The 22,103-nt window shown below is 51.3% G+C and overlaps 6 protein-coding genes across 6 annotated transcripts; 2 read left to right on the top strand and 4 right to left on the bottom strand.

The window, feature by feature from the left end:
• Window positions 1-54: 54 nt before the first annotated feature.
• Window positions 55-1,666, bottom strand: PODANS_7_11500 (uncharacterized protein; the record flags this gene model as incomplete). Its single annotated transcript, XM_001908486.1, has 2 exons — window positions 55-1,068; window positions 1,145-1,666. 2 exons carry the CDS (start codon window positions 1,664-1,666, stop codon window positions 55-57), a joined length of 1,536 nt encoding a protein of 511 aa, XP_001908521.1.
• Window positions 1,667-3,727: 2,061 nt separating this feature from the next.
• PODANS_7_11490 (uncharacterized protein) lies at window positions 3,728-4,604 on the top strand (the record flags this gene model as incomplete). The annotated part of the gene is made up of 2 exons (XM_001908485.1): window positions 3,728-3,829; window positions 3,957-4,604. The coding sequence occupies 2 exons, from the start codon at window positions 3,728-3,730 to the stop codon at window positions 4,602-4,604; spliced, it is 750 nt and encodes a 249-aa protein (XP_001908520.1).
• A 2,926-nt stretch (window positions 4,605-7,530) lies between these two features.
• Window positions 7,531-9,120, bottom strand: PODANS_7_11480 (uncharacterized protein; the record flags this gene model as incomplete). The annotated part of the gene is made up of 1 exon (XM_001908484.1): window positions 7,531-9,120. The coding sequence occupies one exon, from the start codon at window positions 9,118-9,120 to the stop codon at window positions 7,531-7,533; it is 1,590 nt and encodes a 529-aa protein (XP_001908519.1).
• Window positions 9,121-9,996: 876 nt separating this feature from the next.
• Window positions 9,997-11,301, top strand: PODANS_7_11470 (uncharacterized protein; the record flags this gene model as incomplete). The annotated part of the gene is made up of 3 exons (XM_001908483.1): window positions 9,997-10,440; window positions 10,496-11,037; window positions 11,121-11,301. The coding sequence occupies 3 exons, from the start codon at window positions 9,997-9,999 to the stop codon at window positions 11,299-11,301; spliced, it is 1,167 nt and encodes a 388-aa protein (XP_001908518.1).
• A 492-nt stretch (window positions 11,302-11,793) lies between these two features.
• On the bottom strand, window positions 11,794-15,000 carry PODANS_7_11460 (uncharacterized protein; the record flags this gene model as incomplete). The annotated part of the gene is made up of 4 exons (XM_001908482.1): window positions 11,794-12,966; window positions 13,091-13,796; window positions 13,892-14,190; window positions 14,254-15,000. The coding sequence occupies 4 exons, from the start codon at window positions 14,998-15,000 to the stop codon at window positions 11,794-11,796; spliced, it is 2,925 nt and encodes a 974-aa protein (XP_001908517.1).
• Window positions 15,001-15,995: 995 nt separating this feature from the next.
• On the bottom strand, window positions 15,996-18,019 carry PODANS_7_11450 (uncharacterized protein; the record flags this gene model as incomplete). The annotated part of the gene is made up of 3 exons (XM_001908481.1): window positions 15,996-16,146; window positions 16,212-16,760; window positions 16,818-18,019. The coding sequence occupies 3 exons, from the start codon at window positions 18,017-18,019 to the stop codon at window positions 15,996-15,998; spliced, it is 1,902 nt and encodes a 633-aa protein (XP_001908516.1).
• Between the last annotated feature and the right edge of the window lie 4,084 nt (window positions 18,020-22,103).

Genomic DNA, 22,103 nt, shown 5'->3' with positions numbered 1-22,103 from the left:
TGATGTAAGATCATCTTGATCCTCACCAACGAATAGCTGGATCCGAGCCTGACTTCAAAGGGGTAATTTCAGGCCCGGTTTGACAACAGTGATTATCTTTTTCTCAGTGAATGCCTCGACTCCAGCCATTCCACCAAAGCGTCCATATCCACTGCCACCCCCTGTCCCTCCCTGTGGCAGCGTGGATTCCACATATAAGCTCGGCCCGTTGATGTGACATGCCCCTAACCTGAGCCGCTTGGAGATGTCCAAGGCCCTCATTGTATCTTTTGAGAAGACACTCCCACATAAAGAAAAGTCGCTGTCATTTGCTGAGGCCACCGCCTCGTCGTCCGTTTCGAACTCGGACAGTAACATGACAGGCCCAAATGTCTCGACGTGTGCAATATCCATATTTGTGCTGACATGTTCAAGAATATGAGGTCGAATAATGGTACCTCTCGGGCCAGTGACTTGGAGGTCACCAGCAAGCAGTTTCGCACCACCGTCTACCGCACTCTTGACCAAGCTCATCACTCGTTTTGCATGAGCCGACGTGAACAATCCAGATATCGAAACTGCCGGGTCCTCCAAGTGATTGCCGGTCTTGATGGATTCCACCTTCTTCAGCAGTTTCTCTTTGAACTCCCTGCTGATTGACTTGTGCAATATCACTCGCTCGGTCGACATGCACACCTGTCCACTAAAAGCCAAGGCCCCAAACACCACCGCCTCGACCGCATCGTCAATGTTGGCATCCTCAAAGACAATAACAGGGGCCTTGCCGCCGAGTTCCAAGACACATTGTTTTAGGCAGGTGGCCGCCCAGCCAGCGATGATCCTCCCCACTCTGTCGCTTCCCGTGAAGTTGACTCGAAGAACCTTGGGGTGCTTGACCGCCAATTCGGTCACCTCAGGCGTCCGTTCCGCGCTCGTGGGCAAAACGTTGACGCATCCTGGTGGTAGGCCCGCGGCAGTCAACGCCCGTATGGCCAAATCCTGACTTTTTGGGCTGAACTCGGATGGTTTGAGGACTACCGTATTGCCGCAGAGCAATGGGACGGCAATTGCTCTTGCGGTGAGGTTGATCTGTACAGAAATAATTAGCTCTCTGGGTCATGAAAATAAAACGACAAAGAGACGAAGAAAAGAGGAGTCAACCAACCGGAGCATTCCATGGTGAAATCGCAAACACCACGCCCACCGGCTGCCTTTCCACCCAAATTGTCGTTCCGGGCCTGTCAGCTGGGACTATCTCTCCTCTGATTTGAGTGGCCAGGCTCGCGGTTTCGCGAAAAAGGCCCGCGGTGGCAAAGACGTTGATTTTGACCCAATGCATAGTGGCAGACACCTCCTGGGACATGAACTCTGGAGCGTCCCCTGTGATGTACGATTCCATAATGTCGGCCGCCTTGAGGAAGATGCGTCTCCTTGCTGAAGGCCCTGTCTGTGACCACGTCTGGTAGGCCGAGTGTGCATTCTCGATGGCGGTTTCGTAATCAACCTTCGAAGCAGAAGCACAGTTGTAGAGGACGCTGCCCGTTATTGGGTTTCTGACTGGGAAAGTTTCATTGTCTGAGCTGAGGATGTATTTGCCGTTGATGAAAAGAAACTGAGGCTGGGAAAGAGTACTGGTTCTCTCAGAGACTCCCCCATTATTCGATGTAGTTGGGCTGTGAGGTGCCATTTCTTGGTATTTTGGAACTGAAATGTGGATGTCGTTCAGATTCACCGTTCATGGTGAGAGAAAGCCACATGAAGAGAAGAGCGCGCATGAATTTTATTAGCCTCGAGCAAGATACTCCGCATTATGCGGATATACTCCAACAAAATAAACCCCTAAACTCGGAATTGGCACCCGAAAGGGTGCCGTGAAGTGCGGAGAAGCCGGCACTTGCGGGGCAGTGATGATGGCAGTCGGACATTAATATATCAACGACAAGAGTTGGATAAAATTGTGCCGAGAATCCAATCTTTATCAGTGATAGCAAAGTTCTAGGTTGAGCTATGTTTCGCTCTGCGAAACTATCTAGGTACGTAGTATCTGCTGCGGTATGATTCTTGGCACAGATAACCTTGACAAACTACAACGGTAGAGACACAAGTCACTGTTATATATGGAGATCATTGCGCTGGACTTAGCGCAATATAATTTTGCAGTGAGGTAGTTTTATCCACCTGACAACACAATATGCACACCCAACTCGAGACGTATAAGCCATACACACGGCTCAGGTGCATATCAAACTGTTTTTAACAGGGGCCCAACAAGTATACAAAGGCATACATAGCGCGAGACTACCTGCCATATCCCATACGTCTATCAATTATGCGGGCGTGCTGTGGACGAAAGTTGCGAAACAGAATTTGCCCGGTTGTACATACGCTTCGCGCGATATGTGAGGTCCTTGAAAATAGGTAGTCAGTGAATCCTCGATATAACGGGAGGCAACCTGAAATGTTCGAGAGGCGTTGACGCATAGTTGAGTAAATAGTATGCGTTTTCTTGACAACTCAACCTTGCTGAGAAAGAAAAACAGAAAGTGCCCTAGGCCGGGAACGCGCCTTCATCAACAATCATCCTCAAGTACCTGGTGTCTCCTTTTTCAAGACCATTTGATCTCTGGCTCTCCTTGAAGTGTATTTACATTATCGCAATCTTGTGTGTAGGGTGTGCCTTAAATGGACCAGAAGACTAAAATGGGATCATGAGTCGCAGTCAAGATTACGAGTTGTGCACAAGCAGATCGTATGATTGCATAGAGTCGGTTGAGCTTGCCATATTACCTAGGCAGCGGGATAGGGTCTGTGCAGGACAACAATATAATTCTTGATACGAAGTTCACGATGAACAGGAATAAAACACGAGGCGGCGACATCTCAGCTGCATCAGACATGCCCGTGTAAGTACCTAACCCCAAGGTTATACAAACCTTCCTCCAGGACTGTTCGGGTGTCCCGTATTGACACAAGTGACAGGAGACAAGAAAGCTGAATACAACTTCGAAAGACACGAACACCGGCGTTTCCGCAGTCAGCCGAAGCCGGGCGGCCCAGCAGTTGCTGAGCGCGGGGATAGTCCGGATGGAGTAATGGATTTAGCCAGCCCATCCGACACTCTGAATACGAGGTCTATAAACATGGAAGTCAGGTGTGCTGGGTCTTGGCAACCATCATTGACATGTATACCCCGCATATAGAGCTCGCTATCTTTTTTCATCGGCACTGTTATTCCTGCGTTTGGCGTGGCTGGGGTGCTACACTCTTACACACTCAGATCGGCCAGATGCTTGGCCGGGCCAGTCAGAGTTGCACCTTGTACTCCACAGAACCGTCCATATCCCTCCCTCACGCAGATAAAGGTAAACTTCCTTGGTAACATTGGCACAAACTGGTGTCCACCTGATCAGAACTGACTCGGAAGACATCGCGCAGTAAACCATCCTGGATACAAGACCTTGCCTAATCAGCAGACAAGTGACGGCAGCAATACGAGATGCTACATGTAAAGAGAGTCTGCAACCCATGTCAGTTACCCGCTCAGGTTTGTACGAGGAGGCATGGGGTCGAGTGCCATGGCATCGTCAACGGAATATAAATGCTGTGGCTTTCACTCCGAAAACACACCTCTTGAATCTTTCCCATTCAACCATCACTTCCAAGAACCTAGGACTCTGCAGTTATCGCTTGAAAGGCCTTGCACTTGCACTCGGATACAATCATCACAATATTCCTATCGATAGCAGAAATGACTCGGTTTAGCCTGACTGCTGCCGTCCTCATTGGCCTAGGCCATCGAGTTCTGGGTGCTCTGGAGCAATGTGGACCAGCACAATATGACCCTACCAACGTAAGTGACCACCTCTACAAACCAACCAGGCTTGTACCACCTACCCCTGATTTTATCTCCTACAAAATCATTGCACAGCTTCCAGATCACCTCGCACGGCGTCACACTAACTCAGATCTGTGTTCAGTACGTATGCTGGGAGAACCAATTTCTCTGCCCCGTCACAGCCGGTGAAGGCCTATCTTATTGCAATGGAGCCTGTTACAGCAAGTTCATGTACACCTGCAACAATAACATCCTTAGTCTTCTCCCGCCCGCCGAGTCTGCCTTTACTCTCACCGTCTCAAACCCGGCGCTCCCCCAGCTTGACGGCAAGCCCGTCACCGCCCAAGGGCTTCGTCTGTGGCTTGGAGGAGAAACCAAGAGCTACTGCCCTTCTGTCGTCGACCCCAACTGCCCACCCGGCAACGTCACATCGATTGTGGCGGGCGGCTTCGGCGGAGCTGGTATGAACACAATGGTGCCCGGCGGTCAACAGGTCTATCTGACGCCGGACTGGAATGTCGGATACACCCAAGCTCATTCGGCATACATGCCGTTCGGCAGCACCTCGACTGGCTTTGCCGCCTACCAGGGCGGTGGGTTCATCAACCTCAATGGCAACGGTTGGGGTTGGGTCGCTTGTCCTCCGAGGGCTTCGGGTCCTGCTGGGCCCGAGTGGACTTTGTATGGTAGAAACTCAACAAACGCCGAGAGCCTTAACTACTGCACTCCCATCAACCTCAAGGTCACTCCTTACCCCGGCCAGGGGGCGGCTGCTTGGCAGTATACTTAGAGGGCAGCTACTTGTGAGATTAGAGAAGTAAGAACTGTCTAGGAGAGAAGTTTTACAAGAAAAGAATATCATGCATGGGGAGAAACAATGAATTTAGTCTTATCTCGAGGAATAGAAATTTTGACGTGCGTTGAACAAGGGACAGTGAGAATAACCCTAACCCTGCGCTTTTTTGTTTACTTGTTTTGTGATAGTAGCCCCTGAATTACCCCTGAATGCACCTGGCCACCACAACACCCGATCTGTTGATTCTTCAACATTCAATTATGATCACATCTTATGACATACTTGAGCCTTTTCCTCAGTTCCCAATGTTACAAACCCCTCTGGCTTTCCTGAAACATGCTTTTCTCACGCTTTCAAAAAGCATTTTCGTCTTCAACTACTAGCTCGTACCTATCGCGGTTTGTCTGACATGAAATTATTCGTATGGAACTGGAACGTGATGCGATCATTGTTTTGTTGGTTGATAGAGGAGGTCAATCATGGACAAGTGGCATGGAAACATGAACAAACCAGCATGAATATCACGACAATACTGAAGGAACCGATGAAATCAAAGTTGGCATTTTTGATTCTAATAGCTACATCTGCGTCTCTTCGTTGGCCCTGTGCACTTGCAACAGGTTACCAGGCGACACCACGAGGAGGTGCAGAGTCCGACTTCGCCGCCCGTAAATGGCAATAAATAGTAGATGAGATAATAGATGGCAGCTGGGTGGAACACACATCACAAAACACGCCAAACAAAACACACAAAACACGCTGGGGGCTGGGGGGCTGGGGGAACGCTGGGGGGGCTTCAACAGAACACAGACAAAGCAAAGCACGCACAACACACCATCACAAAAAATGACTGAAGCAGAGTCAGCAAACGAAATGAAAGCACAGAAACAAACCAAAAAGAACGTCGCCACTCTTCACAACGGAGTCCAAGGAGCGAAGAAGACCGGGGCGAAGACGACCGGAACGAAAACGACCGGGGCGAAGACAACCGGAGCGGGCACAGCCGGAGCGAACACGACCGGAACCAACACCACGGGAACGAACACGACCGGAACAAACACGACCGGAACAAGAGCATCGGAAGATGGAGGACGAGGAAGAGCACTCGTCATCGTCGTCATCGTCGGAGGAGGACTTGTCGGGGGAGGAGGGCTTGTCGTCGTCGCCGCTATCGGAGAACAAGGAGGAGGACGAGGAATCGGGCGAGGAAGACGAGGAGGAGAAAATTCCGGATTGCGCTTCACTCCGAAGATGCCGCCATCCTCGGAACTGGCCAGAAGGAATGGGCGAGCTGGGGCCCATTTGCGCCGCTGGGGAGGACCGAGCATTGATGCGTCCAGGGCTCGACGTACCGACGAAATGGGAAGGACCCCGTCCTTCATCTTGCGGACCACACGATCCAGCCAGGCCTGCACCCGGATCGCAGGGTCGGGAGGTCCGGGAGGTGCCGGACGGACGACGTACCGGGGCCGGGTGGTGGAAGGTATGGCACTGCGAGCCATTGTCGAGAAAAAAAGAAAAAAGAAAAAAAGATGAATGAGTGGCGTGGGGCGAGCGAACGGATCGAGCGAGCGTGTGCAAGCACAGCTGTGAAAAAGAGCAGCATTAGCAGACGAGGTCAACAAGAGTGAGCGAGCGAAAACTTACCACAAACAATTCACCAGCGAGTGACAAGCTGTCACACAAAATTACGAGCGAGCGGTAAGCAATCACACAAATCTGCAAGAGCCTGGTCAGCAAGCGAAATCAAGAAGGCGTGGACGAACAAAAGCTTACCACAGCAGCGGAGCGAGCGAGCAAGAGTGCCTGTTGTGTTGGTTAGTGAAGTATGTGTTTGTTCACAACAAAATGGGGTGAATTATACGTGCCTTTATGCTTGTAGACTGGCTGGCTTCTGCAGTTCGATGAAAAGAAAAAGAAGAAGAAAAGTTTCTGCCAAAATTTGGGGACTGAAGGGTTTGTTAAGTACATCATTGGGGGGCACCTCTGGGGCAAACACAATCAGCCCGCCTGAAATGGTCAAGTGCGTAGCCATTACGTAGCTATTTGCATGTGTCAGTGTGATTTGGCATGTGATGGTTGAAGGTCACTTTTGATGGGGGTGGACTGGTATGTTGGTCTTGATCTGGTGATGCACTGCTCCTTTCTTTCAGTAAAAAATGTGCGGAGGTAAAGCCAGTGCTGATGATGCCAGAGATTAGTTTTTGTAAGGGATTTCGAGTGCGATGGACTGTTGATCTTCTTTTAATGTTTGGGAACTGCAAAGTATCTGGGGGTGTAGTTAGGAAGCTTTGGGATAGGAGTGTGCTCAAGGTAGAAGCACGCCCCCTGCGGAGAAGGACCCCCAGGAAAGCAGATGGGATCTCACCTTCTTCATCGAATTGCTTGATAGCGTGATAGACCTCCGTCAAACACTCCACGTCAAGTTATAGCGCGAGAAAAGAAGGATTCAAAGATACTACTGAAGTAGAATTTGGACCTGTTGCGCGTAACACGCGGATGGAAAAGGACATATCACCCAGCTTTTGGGGCATTTCGTGACTCTCTGCGGCAATATCTTTGCAACAATGAATTTTCTCAGAAAAAGTTTTACATACGGTTGCTCTCCAGAAGCCCCTCTATCCAATGACTTTATTTTCCTCAACAACAACTCATTTGCGCATGAGTAATAAGGCAAAGAAACGAGAGCCTCTATGGGCGGACTGTCCCATCTGATTCTCGCGACTTTCGGGTGACGTCAGTGCCCGGTTGCCATCTGTTCGGTCCCACTTTGGGCCACAGACTGAGAGTGTGATGAAGATGCTAGAAGACGATGGAAGAGCACCACCAGACTCTAGAAGAAGCCAGATGGGAGAACCTCCAAGAAATGCCCGTTTGCGTCACGGGTACCGTACCCGAGAAGTCTCGAGATGTCGCAACCTCAGTTGCGTAGTGTAGTATCTTCCGCCACAGATTTAATTCCCCTCCCTGGAAACAACCCTCTAGTCTTTGCCTTCATCTCATAATATCCCGCCAGCCACTCCTCGGTATGCCCCTTCATGTTGCAGTCATTCCGCCCCTCTCCATGAACATCACCTTCGTTGACCCATTCAACCAGCTCCCTTACATACGCCAACTCCTTTCCCTCTTGATGCAGCGAGTGGAACCCTCTTCCGAGGCCTTTCTCCAGCACCCTTCTCTCGTACTCGTGTCTCATCAATTTTTGACTTGGAAGCTTTGCTCTCCCAGCAAACACTCTTGCCACCGCCTGGGCCTGAAAATCAAAAAGCGAAAACGTGACCACATGATAAGGTACGCCTACAAAAGCCAAGGTTGGGTCGGGGATGTAGAAGATATCTTTGTGCAAGTTATGCGCCATGTTGCCGTCCGATGTCACCACCAGATATTCCCCTGGTTCTGTGATTGGTGCCGTGTCGGAATGGAGATGCGGGAGGAAAGGGTAAGATGTTATATATCCTGTTGCAATGACCACGTGGTGAATCTTGTCGAGTACCTGGCCGTCCTTCAAAGCGATCTTCCCGGGAATATGCTGGCCATCTTCCGGAAAGTGCTGGTGTCTTTCGTCGTTATCGAGAATAAAGCTAGCTATTTCCGGCACTCGTCTCGTAGATGACGGCAGCAGTGAGACTGGGAGGTCAAACTGTCCTCCACGGGCACTCTGGTAGACTTTGTTTACAACTCCATCCAGCTCCCGGCAGATATCCAAAGCAGACACACCAGCACCAAGAACCACCACATTCTGGTCCCGATACCTCTGTGGGTTTCGATACTGCTTTGAATGAATGATCCTGGCGGGAAACCTTGTTTTCCATTCCTTGAGTCCAGTAATGTCAGGAATCCGTGGCATGTTATAATGCCCCGAAGCCACGACAACTCGATCAAATAGATGTAATCTTTCAGTGAACCGAACACCAAGCTCTTCTTTCTCCAACGTCACTGATCGCAACTCCCACTTGGACCCATCGTGTGTCTTCTTGACCTCATCTACTCGGGTGTGAAATAGAGTCTGGTTATTGACGTCATGCACTTCTGCCAGGCCTTGGACGTAATTTTCAACATCTCTTTGACCAACTACGGGTTCGGTACCCTCGGGCCACTGGCCCAGACTACTTTCCATGAGGTATGTCGGGACGTTATTGCGTAGGCCTCGGTAACACGGGCCGGGTGGTGAGAAGTGCGCCTCGAGGTCGGAAAGGTAGTTGTTTGCTTCCACCCGAAAGGTTTGATTCTGTGGTGTTTCGTTCCTTTGCTCAGATGGAGGCGTAACATAGGAAAATTGACCTCGTTGAGAAACCTCATAGTCCCCAAGAGACGGCGTGTTGCTAGGATATGGTGGGTCGCCGGGAACGCGGTCATCATAGTGCCAGATTCCACCGGCAATGCTTGAGCGTTCGAAGACCGTCACTGAGAGACCTTCTTTTAGCAAGTGTGCAGCTGTGCATACGCCGCTGATACCTGCTCCGATAACTGCGATCGTCTGCCGATAAGGTTGACTTCGAAGTTCCGACATGTTCCTGATGGTGAATCTCTATCACTGTTTTGAGCAACATTAGGAAGGGAAATATAAAAAAGTATCGAGCTCAGTATCTTAGTGGACTCCAAATATGGAGATGCGATACCTTTCTGCGAGCTCAGATGTGGCCCAACCCCCGCGTCATGGATCACGCCATATTGCGTAGCTGATCGCGCAAACATCAATGTTGATTCCGAAAATGGTGTGTGCTCTGAGGGGCTGTATTGAAAGAATTGACAATGTTGAATTTGTGCCAGATCCCTTATCACTCTTCGATTTGATCGGCATTCTCTAGGTAGTCTACATGCATTCATCTCTACTTTTGACAAGACATTGGGTGAGTCATGGGACAAGAGAATAGATCGGATGGAATGGCTTTGAAAACTGCCAGAACTGCGGACTTGGGCATACGACCAGCTCTGTGGTAGCCTGCAATTTTGATACCGTGACAAGCCCTGAAATCAAATGTACCCGTATTATGGTGAGTGCCAAGCACACAATTTGTGCAGACATGGCATCACAAACGCATCCGTCATTCCCCGTCATCGAACGGACTGATAGGTCCGGTGATGTGGTTTTCAAAGATGCAACCGGTATCTTATACCCGGTGATGTGCAGTGCCCCTCACTTCCACGACATATTGTAGTGATCTCGCAATCCGGTAAACATATTGGATCATTGATAACCGCTTTGCAGAAGCGGTGTTGATATGAATGCTTGGTAATGCCGGTTTCCTTGACGAGTGGGGGGCATGTGAGCGATGTTGTTGTAAATCCAAACCATATCTGCTGCTGAACCCTCTCATGGACGACCCCAAAACAGGTGTCTTCGAGAGCTTGAAACATCATACATTTTCTTGTCAGCATCTTGACCATGGCGTCTGCTGCAATCGAGGCATCAATCGTCGACACAGTCGGGCCCAAGAAAGACACCTTGCCCCTCCCAGAGCCAGCCCGGCAACGGCTGATCAGGTCTGGAGTAGACCTGACCAACGGATATCCATACCGTCCACTAGTACCCTTGTATCTCCAGGATGTCTACCAACTCCGCAGTGCTGAGCGTATCCATGAAGATGCAGGGGCCAGAGCTGACAAGTCCAAAAAGAATCTGTTTTCGGCGGCAAGCAAGGTGACCGACCTGACAGCCCATATCGGTACTGAGATTGAGGGTCTCCAGTTGAAGGACCTGACACCCGAGCAACGTGACGAGCTTGCTCTTTTGATCGCGGAACGCAGTGTTGTGTTTCTCAGAGACCAAGATATTTCCCCACAACAACAGAGGGAGCTAGGAGAATGGTTTGGTGAGGTTGAAGTGCATGTATGTGATGCTATCCCACCCCCAGTAGCAATGAGCTGACTCAGTCGTGATGCAGCCCCAGGTCCCACAAGTGCCTGGCGTCCCGGGCGTGACTGTCATCTGGCCAGACCTCCAGGCCCAAGATTTGCCCGCCAACTTTCGTAACCCAGGAGGAGCGTCTCGATGGCACACCGATCTTGTCCATGAACGACAGCCGGCAGGCATTACCCACCTCCACAACGACACTGTGCCTCCGGTTGGGGGGGACACGCTCTGGGCCTCGGGATACGGTGCTTATGAGAAATTATCCCCCGAATTCCGCAAGTTCATTGATGGAAAACAAGCTGTGTATCGCTCCGCACATGCCTATCTTGACCGCGAGAATCCGAGTGCCGGTCCAAAGTTCGTCGAAAGGGTCCATCCTCTTGTTCGTGTGCACCCTGCAACAGGCTGGAAAGCACTCTGGGTGAACCGCGCGATGACGACGAGGATAGTTGGATTGGATAAAGCTGAGAGCGACTTGATCTTGAATTATCTGCATGACGTGTATGAGAAGAACGCGGATATCCAGGTCCGATTCCGATGGACCGCCGGGACCAGTGCTCTGTGGGACAACAGGTGAGTCAGCGACGACAGATTGAAGAAGAGGAGGGAAAGCAAATTGACTAACCTGCAAATAACGTTAGAATTACGATCCATAGCGCCAGTTGGGATTACGAAGGAAAGTATTCAAGACACGGCACTCGTGTCACATCGCTTGCCGAAAAGCCCTACTTCGACTCAAAGGCCCCGACTCGTCGACAGGCTTTGGGTCTTCTGGATGAAGACGAGAAGGAGGCTCTTGGTCTGGCAAGGGACAGGGTGGGCGACCACTCGCCTTGATTGCAGGCGGCCCACAATTTTTATTGTGTGCATCAGGTGAAATAAGAAGGAGCTCTGTAGGTAATCAAACTACATCAATCTAACCTCAATCGAACAACCCATGCGCATTTTCGGCCTGCCAATGACGTTTGTGATCATCAGTCTTTCGTCCACGTTGCTAAACAGCGCCTTCCACTCCTTTCGCGACCTCTCCTTTGCGTAGAACATCGATCATGGATGCAACTGAATACGGTGCTCCTCTCTTTATTTCCACCCGGTGCGCACAACATGATGAGCACCCGCAATCAAAAAGTGGTCGATCACCTCGAAATATTGAATTTTGGAAACTATAATTGAACGAAGTGTTGGCCTTGTTAAATCTCATCAGATTTCAGGGACAGCAGTTATGATACTCCTGTCCCACCAACCGGCCACTAACCATCCCAGACTATTTTCCCCTGCCAAGAAAGCCAATATTTAATGTCAAATCTTCCTCAAGCAAGAATAAGCAAACTAATCCGACTTCGACCCCGAGTGCTCTCCATCATCCTCGTCATCATCATAGCTGCCCCTACCGGAGCCACTCTCACTGCCACTCTCATCACTAGTGGATTCGCTCTCGCTATCAGTCTCCTCCTCATCATCATCCTCGTCATCGCTATCCTCGTAGTAATCCTCGTCCTCATCTATGTCAGCATTTTCATCGATAGAGTCTGAAAGATCCCCCAACCCCAAGATCTCCTTAGCCATCGAGATTGGCCGCTTCTTGATCTCGTCCATGCCATCCATAACCCCAGAAATAGCAGTCTCCTTATCCTGCTGAATTTGAATAATCCTCTCATCCACAGAGCCTCCAACCACAATCTTGGCCGTATGCACTTCCTTGGTTTGTCCAATACGGTGGACTCTTCCGAAGGCTTGCTGCTGGCGACAGACATTCCACCAGTGGTCATACATGATGGCCCGGTTCGCCACCGTGAGGTTCAGACCGTGTGCGGTGCAGGTAATAGATGCCAGCATGATCTTCACGGCCGGGACCTTCCTAAAGGTCTTTAGAGACTGCTCTTGGTCGTTCTGGTCCAGGTCGCCCCAGAAGTACACAAACCGGTATCCGCTCTGTGTAAGCATGCGGCCCAAAATCGAGAGCATCGGGATCCATTGCACAAAGATGATAATCTTATCCTCTGGCGCTTCAGATTGCCATCCGTCGATTAGGTCAAGTGTGGCCTTCGTTTTAGTGCTGTGCGGCACCGGATCCCAAGGATGGGAGTCGACGCCCTTCATGAAATTGAGCGTGTTGGCGCGTGTTTGCTGCACTGTTTGGACAGTTTGTCTCTTCTGCTTTCCCCCCTTATTATTCGTCTTGGCTGCTTTTCTTCTCCTCGATGGATGCCTCTTCTTCTTGCCAGACTTCGCTCTGCGTGCCTTCTTTTTCGTCCCTTTCCCTGTGGTTTCTTGATGCTTACTGAACCGTGGCTGAAACCCATTGTCATCGTCACCAAAGTGACGGTAAGTGTGCCCGTTATCGCGAGGCAGGATAGGCATGCCCTGATGACTCGGACAGCTGCCCTTGCCTGATCTACCAGAACCGACTGGCTTGTTGCAGCTCGGGCAACAGGCTTTCTCCTTGTTGTGATGACGGGTTATGAGGTTACCGAAACATGAGGCGCAGAACGGGTGGCCGCACTGAATAGATTTATTAGTATTACGGACGGATGAAAGTTCCATGAAAGCAGGTGCTTACATCAGCCAATTTAGAGGCCGGGGTCACGACTCGCCGGCAATATCTGCAGAAGCAGTTGCATTTGACCTCACTGGGCTCCGGCAGCCTAGACTTGTCTTGGTTCTCCTGGTCCTCGTACCAGTCAGGCTCAACAAGGGCTGGATGCGAGGTGAAGAATTGGAGATGATCGACAATCATTTGCATTGTACCCTTTTCTGGTCCGGGATCATATGGTTGACCGGCGTCTTGATACGCTTGGCGCCGTACCTCCAACGCCATCTGTCTCCGGTTTGTTCTCCCGTATGCTTCCATCTCAAAAGGCGAAAAGTTAACCGTGACAACCTGAACCGGATGTGCCTTGGGAATCTGAAGAATGGGTGCGCCCATCAGTTGCGTGTCAACACGACGTCTCAAAGTAAGTTCCGATAGCGTTTTCTGAAGTTCTTCCATGTCTCCCATCTTGCCCTTGACGCCCCCCATAGCCTGAACGAAGGTATCGTACTTCTTGAACTTGGTGCCCAAGAAGTCAAGGTAGGGAAATACCTCTGCTGTGGTGTTGGTCAGCGGGGTTCCCGTTAGAACCCAGCGATATTTGCCTGTGAGGTATCTGCAGGCGAGGGACGTGCTGCTCTCCCTGTTATTAATCGCATGGGCCTCATCTAGAACGATGCGGTGGTAGTTGATGCGAAACAACGGGGGGCCATGCCGGTGCAGTTTCTGCTTCAGGGAGGTCTCTCGAAAATCTGAAGAATCCTCACTCTCCTCCGACTCCTCACATTCGGCGAGCCCTTTGCTAGCTTGGCGTTGAACTTGTGCATAATTCGTGATTCTGAACGTTCATGCTTGATTAGCATAGAACGCACAGGAAGGCAACTCCGTGACACTTACATGATATCACTATTGGCGCACTCATCATCGGCCATTGCATTGGCGTTTTTGTAAACCAACACTCGCAGGCCTTTGTCGTCGCAATGATCAAATATCTCCCGATACCACTGCGTCAACAGCTTCTCTGGCGCAATGATGAGGGTTTTTTGGGCTTTGTCCCGGCGACTACTAGGCGGGTTTTGTGACATGCACGCCAGGAGCTGAACTGTCTTCCCGAGACCCATTTCGTCGGCGAGGATCCCTCCATTGGACCCGCGGGGGTGGAACTCTCGGGAACACATCCATCTCACCCCTATCAACTGTCACATCCATGAGATATTGGTGAGCTGATCCTGAGTTAGGGGTGAGAAGCATGTACGTACCTGGTGATTGTAAAGTGGTGTTTTGAAGCCTTTGAGCTTCCACTTTCCCTCCACTGGCTTACAGTTATTGACCCCAAATGACAGCGTGGCCTCACGAAGCTCTTCAAAGTCCTTGCACGCCTGCATATCCCCCTTGTCAAGCCTGTCCTCAATTGTTTGCAAGGCTTCGTCGACTGCAGCCTGGACCGCCGTTTTACTTGGTGAAGGTATCTTGTAGTCAAATGCGGTATCCTCCTCAGTCTTGATGAGACCTGGCCCCTCAGCCTTGACGAAAACAGGCGCCTCGATCTCGATGAAACCAGGTTCCTCAGCCTTGATCGAAACATCCGCCCCGGCTTTGACCGAAACACCCTCCTCAGCTTTGACCGAAACGGCCTCTTCAGTCTTGACTGGAATAAGCCCCTCAGATTTGTCGTCTGGGCCTGAAATGCGCTGTATTTTGGTGGAGGGAGTCTCGTAGGGCTCCTCAACAGCCTCGCGCTTCAAATTCGACCCGCTCTCGCACGCACGAGCATAGTGTTGCTGCCAGTATTCCTTAGCATTCTTGGGGGGCCCGTCAGGGTCCGGGTCGCTTTTTTTGGCCTTCTTGCCTTTTTTACCGGCCTTTCTTGGCCCGCTGCCTGCACCTGGGTCAACCACTGGAGCAAACGTGAGTTTGGTGTGTGATGGCGGGAAGTTAGTCGTGTTGGAATTTTCAACTGTCCCATATGCCTGCTGGCCGATTTCAGGTGTATCCCCAAGAGCCATGTTGAATAAGATGATGACTGAAGATGAAAGAAATGAGTGAGTAAATTATTTGTGAACGACAACTGGCGAGGCCTCCTGTCCTGTGTGCAAGTAAGAAGTAAAAGATAAAAGAAAAGGATGGGAAAAGATTGTGGTCGGGAACTTGTAGAAAAAGTCAGGTAGAAATGTCGGTTAGTTGAAAATAGAGGAAGGTGCGATGCGCTGTTCGATATCAGCTGTTAGAAGGAAGGCGCGGAATAGTTGAGCGAACTCGAGCAGGATATATCGGATATCAGAGGCAGAGAGTCGAATTTGTAGTGAGAGTGGCTGGAAACCGGGCGGGGACTTGGTAAGATTGTGAAGAACTGGAGGACGGTCGATAAAAAGTCAAGCGAGCCAGCAGTGAAGAAGGTAAAGGATGACGTGGAAGAGCCGATGTAGAAGTGAGGCTATAAGGACGAGAGGGTGAGGAAGAGGAGGATGGAAGGAAAATGAAGGTGTAAGGAAGAGGAGGGAGGGCGTGGAAGGATGAGAAGGGAGGATGTGGAAGGATGGAAGGGAAGATGTAGAAGAATGAGAGAGGAAGAAGGTATCAAAGTGCCAGATAAATCAGGTGTGGGCGGGAGAAGAGGCAGTAAATGGACCAGAAGCGATAGCAAAAAGAAGATTGCAGGTCGCGAGCAGAAGAAATCCGCATATAGCTAGTGTCTGGCCAAGAAGCAGTGACGTGAGACGTTCTTTCCCTCCTAGAAAGCATGTCCTGGGCCGACGAGATGATGAAGTTGTAGGTTCTGAGTTCGGATGGACACATCAGTACCTGACAGAAATATCTGAGCATGCCCACATGAAAGTAGAGACATACAGTATCCTCATCCTCAAGTTCACGAAGAGCACCAGTCAAGCGACATCGTGACGTTTATGAAGCGCTTCTGGCCCTGAACGGCGTAAGATATGGGTATCATAAGCATCCTTCCTGATCATGCTGCGTGTGTTTACACACCAGACCCGCTCTACACTCAAACCCGCTTCTTGTTTCGTCGATCCGAGCGCCTTTTCTTCAACTCCCAGAGATAACGACGCTGGAAGATGGCCTTGCAATAGTCGACAATGGCTTCCCTCTGCAAAAGGATTATCGTCGCAAAGACGACAGGGACAGCGATTTTCCAGCTTCAAATAGACTGGTTAGCCTGCTTGACAGATGGACTCTCGAAACCGGAGAGAGAAACACTCACAAGTAGCCAATATCTTGCTCTAAAACGGTGAACGGAGCAAAGTTTTGCCCGAAGTAACCCGTGATGAAAGTGAGCGGCAAGAAGATAATGGTGGCTGTGGTCAATTGCTTCATGGATTCATTCTGATGTGCTGAAATGGTGTTGAAAATCAGCCCTATCATCCCATCAGCGGAGCTCTTGAGCCTATTTAAAGTATCTGTGATGAGGACGCAGTGGTCCAGGACATCACCGAGATAGGTGTACGTCAGCGTGGTGATGATGGGGTCATGATTGGGGTCCAGGATTTTGGCCATGGCTTTGTCGAGCGCCATATCCGTTTTGTGATCACGCAGGGCTTGTATCAATGTCGTGATTGGATTGATGAAACTAATCAGCGCATTGATCTCCGATGTGAGGATGTACAGCTTTTTGGTGTGGCCGATGTTGGGGTGAGTCAACACTTCGGGTTCAATATCGCCGATAGCATCACGATAGCAGCTCGCTACCTGGATGGCAAGATCGATAATTCCATCCAGTACTGCGTGTCCCACCATGGACGCATCGCATGAGCTAGAAATCAAGGCCTGTTAGTCAAGCACTAGCGATGAGAACGGGAGGTGTACGCACTGTCGGATGATTGTATCACTCGTCTGGAGACGTTGGATGATGGGTGCCTCTATCACTTCAGCCGATTCTTCAAAGAAACTAATTATGGTGTTGTCGTTCGTGATGAACATGGAGACCTGCTCACAGGCTACCGTGTAGTTTTTGGAGATCAGGGCTGAGTTCCTGTCCATAAACCTTGCGATAGGATCGTCTGGTGCGGCGTGGTATCTTCGCAAGGTTCTGGTCGGGCCCTCTGGGTACTCAGACCGTGAAGCCCTGGGATACGGCCCAGAGCCATCCTGGGGCCAGTCCTTCCCACCCTCTAATGTGGTGTCTGAGGAGAACTTCCCAGCACGGAATGTCCGTTTCAACCGCCTCAAGAGCTTCCGGGAATACTTGCCAGTTTTCCCACTGAAGATGCTGCGATTACTAGCATGGCTAGATGTGTCATCAGCCTCATCAGAATCAGAGCTCTCGTCGTCAGAGTCCCTGTAGGTGTCGTCAAGCCTTTGAAGAGTCAAGACAATGAAGGCATGTGTTGGATACCACTCGGCCTTTGTCCTGCTCCTCGTGTTCATAATATCTTCCACGGCCAGTTTATGAAGGCTCTTGTGCTTCCCCAGCAGCTGGATAACGTCCCAGCTCAGGCCATTCACATTGATCCACCGACATTTTGCCCACTTTGGTTGTGGCACCTCCAAGAAAGAGCCGAGAGACGAGTTGTCCTTGTTCTGAATCGAGAGCTTGTCTTCGGAGAAGTCGACAATAGTGATCTGGCATGGGGCGCTCAGTTGAGGCATAGATGCGTGGCCACCATCTGGCTTGAGTGGATCGACCCCTGGTTCCGAACCGGCTGCAAAGGAGTATGGTAAGCGTCGAGGAGCAGGACAAGTTCGACATGGTCGCGGGTGTTCAGGTAAACATACGATGCCATCCCGGGCGGAGTTCAAAGTCTTCGAAGTTGTCAACTGTCCGAAATGTGCCGGCCCGGGTTGTGCGCCGTCGACTGGTGGGGCTGAAGGGCGCACCGGTATCTGCGCGGGCGGGTGCCTTTCTCGGGCTGGTCGCGGCATCGTTCGTGGGGGCAGCTTTTTCCGCAATGCTGGTATCGATGTTGGGGTTATATCGAACGCGGTGGCTGGTGGTGTCAACAGCGGTGTCAAGATCTGGAGGAGCAGCCGGTGGGTCTGTTGCGAAGTCGCGCGGCTGTTGCAGGGGCCCATCAAAAGGCGGTTCGCGCGACATTGTGTACAAGCACTTGTCGAGTGAAAAAAAGGGAAGTAAAAAAAAAGGTTTACGGCAGGTCTGGAAACTTGATTTCAAGACAACCTAGGATCACATCAATGATACCATGTTGAAGTTGAGGAGGTAAGTAAGATGTCGCACGGCGTAAGAGAATTATACCGATGCCCTCCCGCCCAATCAGTGTCGACATGCGGCACACAACCATCAATTGCTACAACAATGTTATTTATCTACTGCCCCCGGAAGGTCTAGCCATGTGCTCACGGCTTCCGGCGTGGGACTTCGTTGCACTCGTCGAGCTCGATGATGTGAATTTGTTCACAAAGATCCCGCCAATTTGATGGTGCTGTGTGGAGACATGCGAGATGCAAGCTTTCCAGGTTCTGCGCTACGATAAGATGGATAAGATAAGCTGAGTACAGGTCACTGAAATACAGGGTTAGGGTAAAGCGTGGGAGGATTAGGTGGGCTTTGTAAAAGATCGAAGGCTCAGCCCAGAAAGAAGACAAAACATCACCTGCCTCATTGCCAACCCCACGGCCTCGGGACAACTACCTAGCTATACACCACACACTCCTCCCATTGCCCGACTGCTTTCTTTGCCAAGCTGGATCATCCGACCTACCGCTCACCTTACGAACCGACCGGAAGGCAAAGCTTGCGAGAGGTGACGCAATATAGTGAAGCGATGCCCGTATGATTGCCCACACAAGTGTGATCCGAGGTTGAGGGCTAAAGACTGTCTACATGCGGTGCGGGACGAAGGACGATCGTACACCCCAGGACCGGGAGGGCAAAAAAAAAAAGAGAGAGACCAGCACGGTGGAACCGAGAGGTTGTTCTTCCCGTAGTGAGAAGACACCATCTGTAAGGGCTGATTCAGCGGTTGGATATCGCTGATCACAAGAGATTGCGCTCAATGCGTTCATGCGTGGGGAGGTGGGAGGAATGGACGAGTTTCCCACTTGGGAAAGTTGGCGATGCTTCCAAGGCCACTGCGATAGAGGTGTGGGTTAGGTAGGAGGAACTATTGAACGCCTACGTCCGCGTTTATTTCTCTGGCGGAGTGAGCACTTGAGGCGTGTGGTGTGTTTAAAGTCGGCATGGAAACATGCACGCCAAGCCGTCCCTGCAGATGTGGGAAATGTCCGCTGCAGGTCCCGAGCGGAGAATTGACCTTGAGCTCCAGCGCAATAGGTAGGTATTCCTTCCGTGCTGCCTGAAGCTCAGGAGCTCTGGCCCGAAGTTCGTGGGCTGATAGGGACTGCCTAGGCAGGATGGAATATCTCCATTGCTTTGAACGGCAGGGCCAGGATCCGTAGGGTAGGCGGACGATGAGATGGGATGGGTGTTCATGTAGACCCCGGACTGTCTTGGGAGCTTGACCCTGACCCGCGGCGGCAAGCCCGATCCGGGGTAACGACTCCACCTCGAGCTTCTTCCCCCCCATCCCGGGCCGAGTCGAAACGCTGATCAGGAGTCTCGGAAGGCCAGGCCGAGCAGGAAAATGGTGTCACAGTTGCTCGCGAGATGGACCGCAGATGCTGATTGTTTACACCTGTATTTTTCGGCTACCTCGTAGCGAGCTGCGTCCGTTGTGCTACCTAAGCTATGAGGCGCTTGTGGCCGTCCGATCTTCTGCTGTTGCGTCAGCCTCGTTCAGCCTGGCGACATGGGTTGGACTCAGCTAGTGAGGTCGCATGAATCTTTCTTCCGATCTCATTAACTTCGGGATCCACCGTTCGTCGTCGTCCAAAGTGCCGTTTTTCGAACCATGGCGGCGGTGGGAGCGAGGGGTGAAGGCATCCCTAGTGACTGCCTATTTTTGGTGGATTATGACGAACAGTGGAGGTGCGCTAAAAATTAAACAATCATCAGGGCACCATCAAGACATCAACGGATCGAGATAGAAAAGGATATGTCTCAAGCAAATACATACTCTGATGCGCGACGATCAACGGGAACGCGGTCATCACCACCCTCACGGCCCGGCTTCTCTCGCTCTCCTGGCCGCTTGGACCTTTTCGGTGACCCAGCGATGGCGTCCATGTTGAAGCTCCCTTGGAATCTTCGAAGCTTCGATATCTTGACAGTCCCGGACTTTCCGGTCGCCCGCTTCAAGCTAGAAGACCGCTGCAGGATTCTAGAAACCCGAAATCACGTTAATCTTGCCATTGCGGGAGCATAACACGGCCTTTAATTGCAAGGTTCGAATGAAACGCGTTTCCTTCATGCGATGCTTGGCCAGAGCCTCCACCGTGTCAGAAAATCGTTGCGCTGCAGCACCTCCTGGCTGCCAAGAAACACCGGCGCCGTCGTAGTCGGCCGGCACGTCCACTTTGAGCCGAACAGCTACCCTTTCCTGACTTTTCTGTCTCTTGTTTGGCAAAACTGGATCTGCCGCCCTTTTCTTCTCCTGCTGACACCTTGTTTTGTACAGTCAGTTGGCCGCGAACGACCGGGAACCCTCGCAGCATTGACATATGCGCAATCTTGGGGGTCCCGAGATTAGCCTCATCCGAGTTCCCTACCACACTCGCTGTCAAGATGGTACTGCCCGTGGCCCAGCTCGTCAGTCGCGCTTGTTGCCGATAGAACGGACGGTGTGTTCGCCTCTTCCCATCAACCTCCACTCACTCTCGATGATCAGATGAACCGGATATGGATCTGGATATGGTATCCTGGGCATATCATACCCGGGGCGCCTATAGCTTCGCGCACGTCCTCGCCATCGTCACCGGTATCTTGCAACTCTGATCGCCGACCACGCACGGTTTTGCTCCATGAAAGGGTTACAACGGGAACGCTTCTGCCGGCCGACTCGACAGGTATCCTGCTCTTTTCCAGACCGGGGTCAAGCCCTTCCAGAAGCATGCAGAGGCACGGGTTTACGCCGTGCACTTGTACCAACATGTCGTCAAAATTCCCGGCGATATGAACAGAGGCAGCGCCTGAGCTGGCTGACAACTAGTGTTCTCTCTCATACCGAGCGCGAGCCTTGCGTTGGCAATGCCAGGATCCTGGAGCTTTTGGCAGCTCTAGGGGACACGGGAGCTAATCATGTGGCCGTTGGACCAGCAGTCGGTCTTCCGGTTGCCCTATGGTGTGCCCGTGAACCGAGCTCTGGTCTGTGTCTGATATAGGCCCCCTGGTCTATTAGGGCCCTTTTAGGACAGGACTCGAGCCCACCACCAAAACCCAGCAGCTTCTCCGCTTGCCTCCCACACGGCATTTTGCAACGCTCGGCGGACTCATCAGCAAGGTACCGTGGTCCTTCCTGGGTACCCGCCAGTACCTGACCGGCCCCAGCGAGCATCATCGCCAAGTACATTCGCGCTGTTTCCTGCAAGCTCTCTGCCCTCCCAGCCTGGTCAGTAGGCTAGGCTGGCCTGGATGTTCTGCTATCCCCTTGACCCCAGTCCCTTTCTGCTCTTTTCCAGCAGATCTCGCACAAAGAGATGACAGACGGCAGCATCGTTGTCAAGTTTGGTTCGCAAGGCAAGTGCCGTTACTGCAGTGGACGAGAATCTCACTGAAGGACCTGGAGTCACTTGTCGTAATGCCCGTCTCCGCCTGCATGGTGGTCCTGTTTCACATTTTAATTCTCCATTGAGCTGGATGTTTAGTCTTCTTCCATGCGGTTTCCATCCCACATCTCTCTTTGGGCCGTTTTGTTTCCCTAGTTCCCCCTCGTTGGTATGAGTCGGCCGGGGTCATTGAGTAGGATAGATTAGTCCTGTATTCATAACCCTGCCGGTCAAGCCAAGCACTCATGCCCCCGTCGTTGCATCATCAACTGCTGCCGGGGTGCGGTTTCTATATCCGGCAGCTAGACCATGGCATAAGATCCTCAAATTATGCTACCGTCATCGTTGGTCGAGGTAGCTCGGGCTCCACCTTTGCTCAGGAACGATCTGTTGTCAGGCACATGGGAAGTATCTAACGAATGCTTTAACTCTTGGACCCAAAGCAGGCAGGCAACAGGTACTAAACCCACACCCTCCCTCTCACTCTGCTACACGGTACCGAATATCAGACGATATAATGCCAGTCATGCCCACT

Source organism: Podospora anserina, chromosome 7, assembly GCF_000226545.1.
Source record: "Podospora anserina S mat+ genomic DNA chromosome 7, supercontig 1".
NCBI lineage: Eukaryota > Fungi > Ascomycota > Sordariomycetes > Sordariales > Podosporaceae > Podospora > Podospora anserina.
This window is presented reverse-complemented; position numbering and strand designations above follow the sequence as displayed.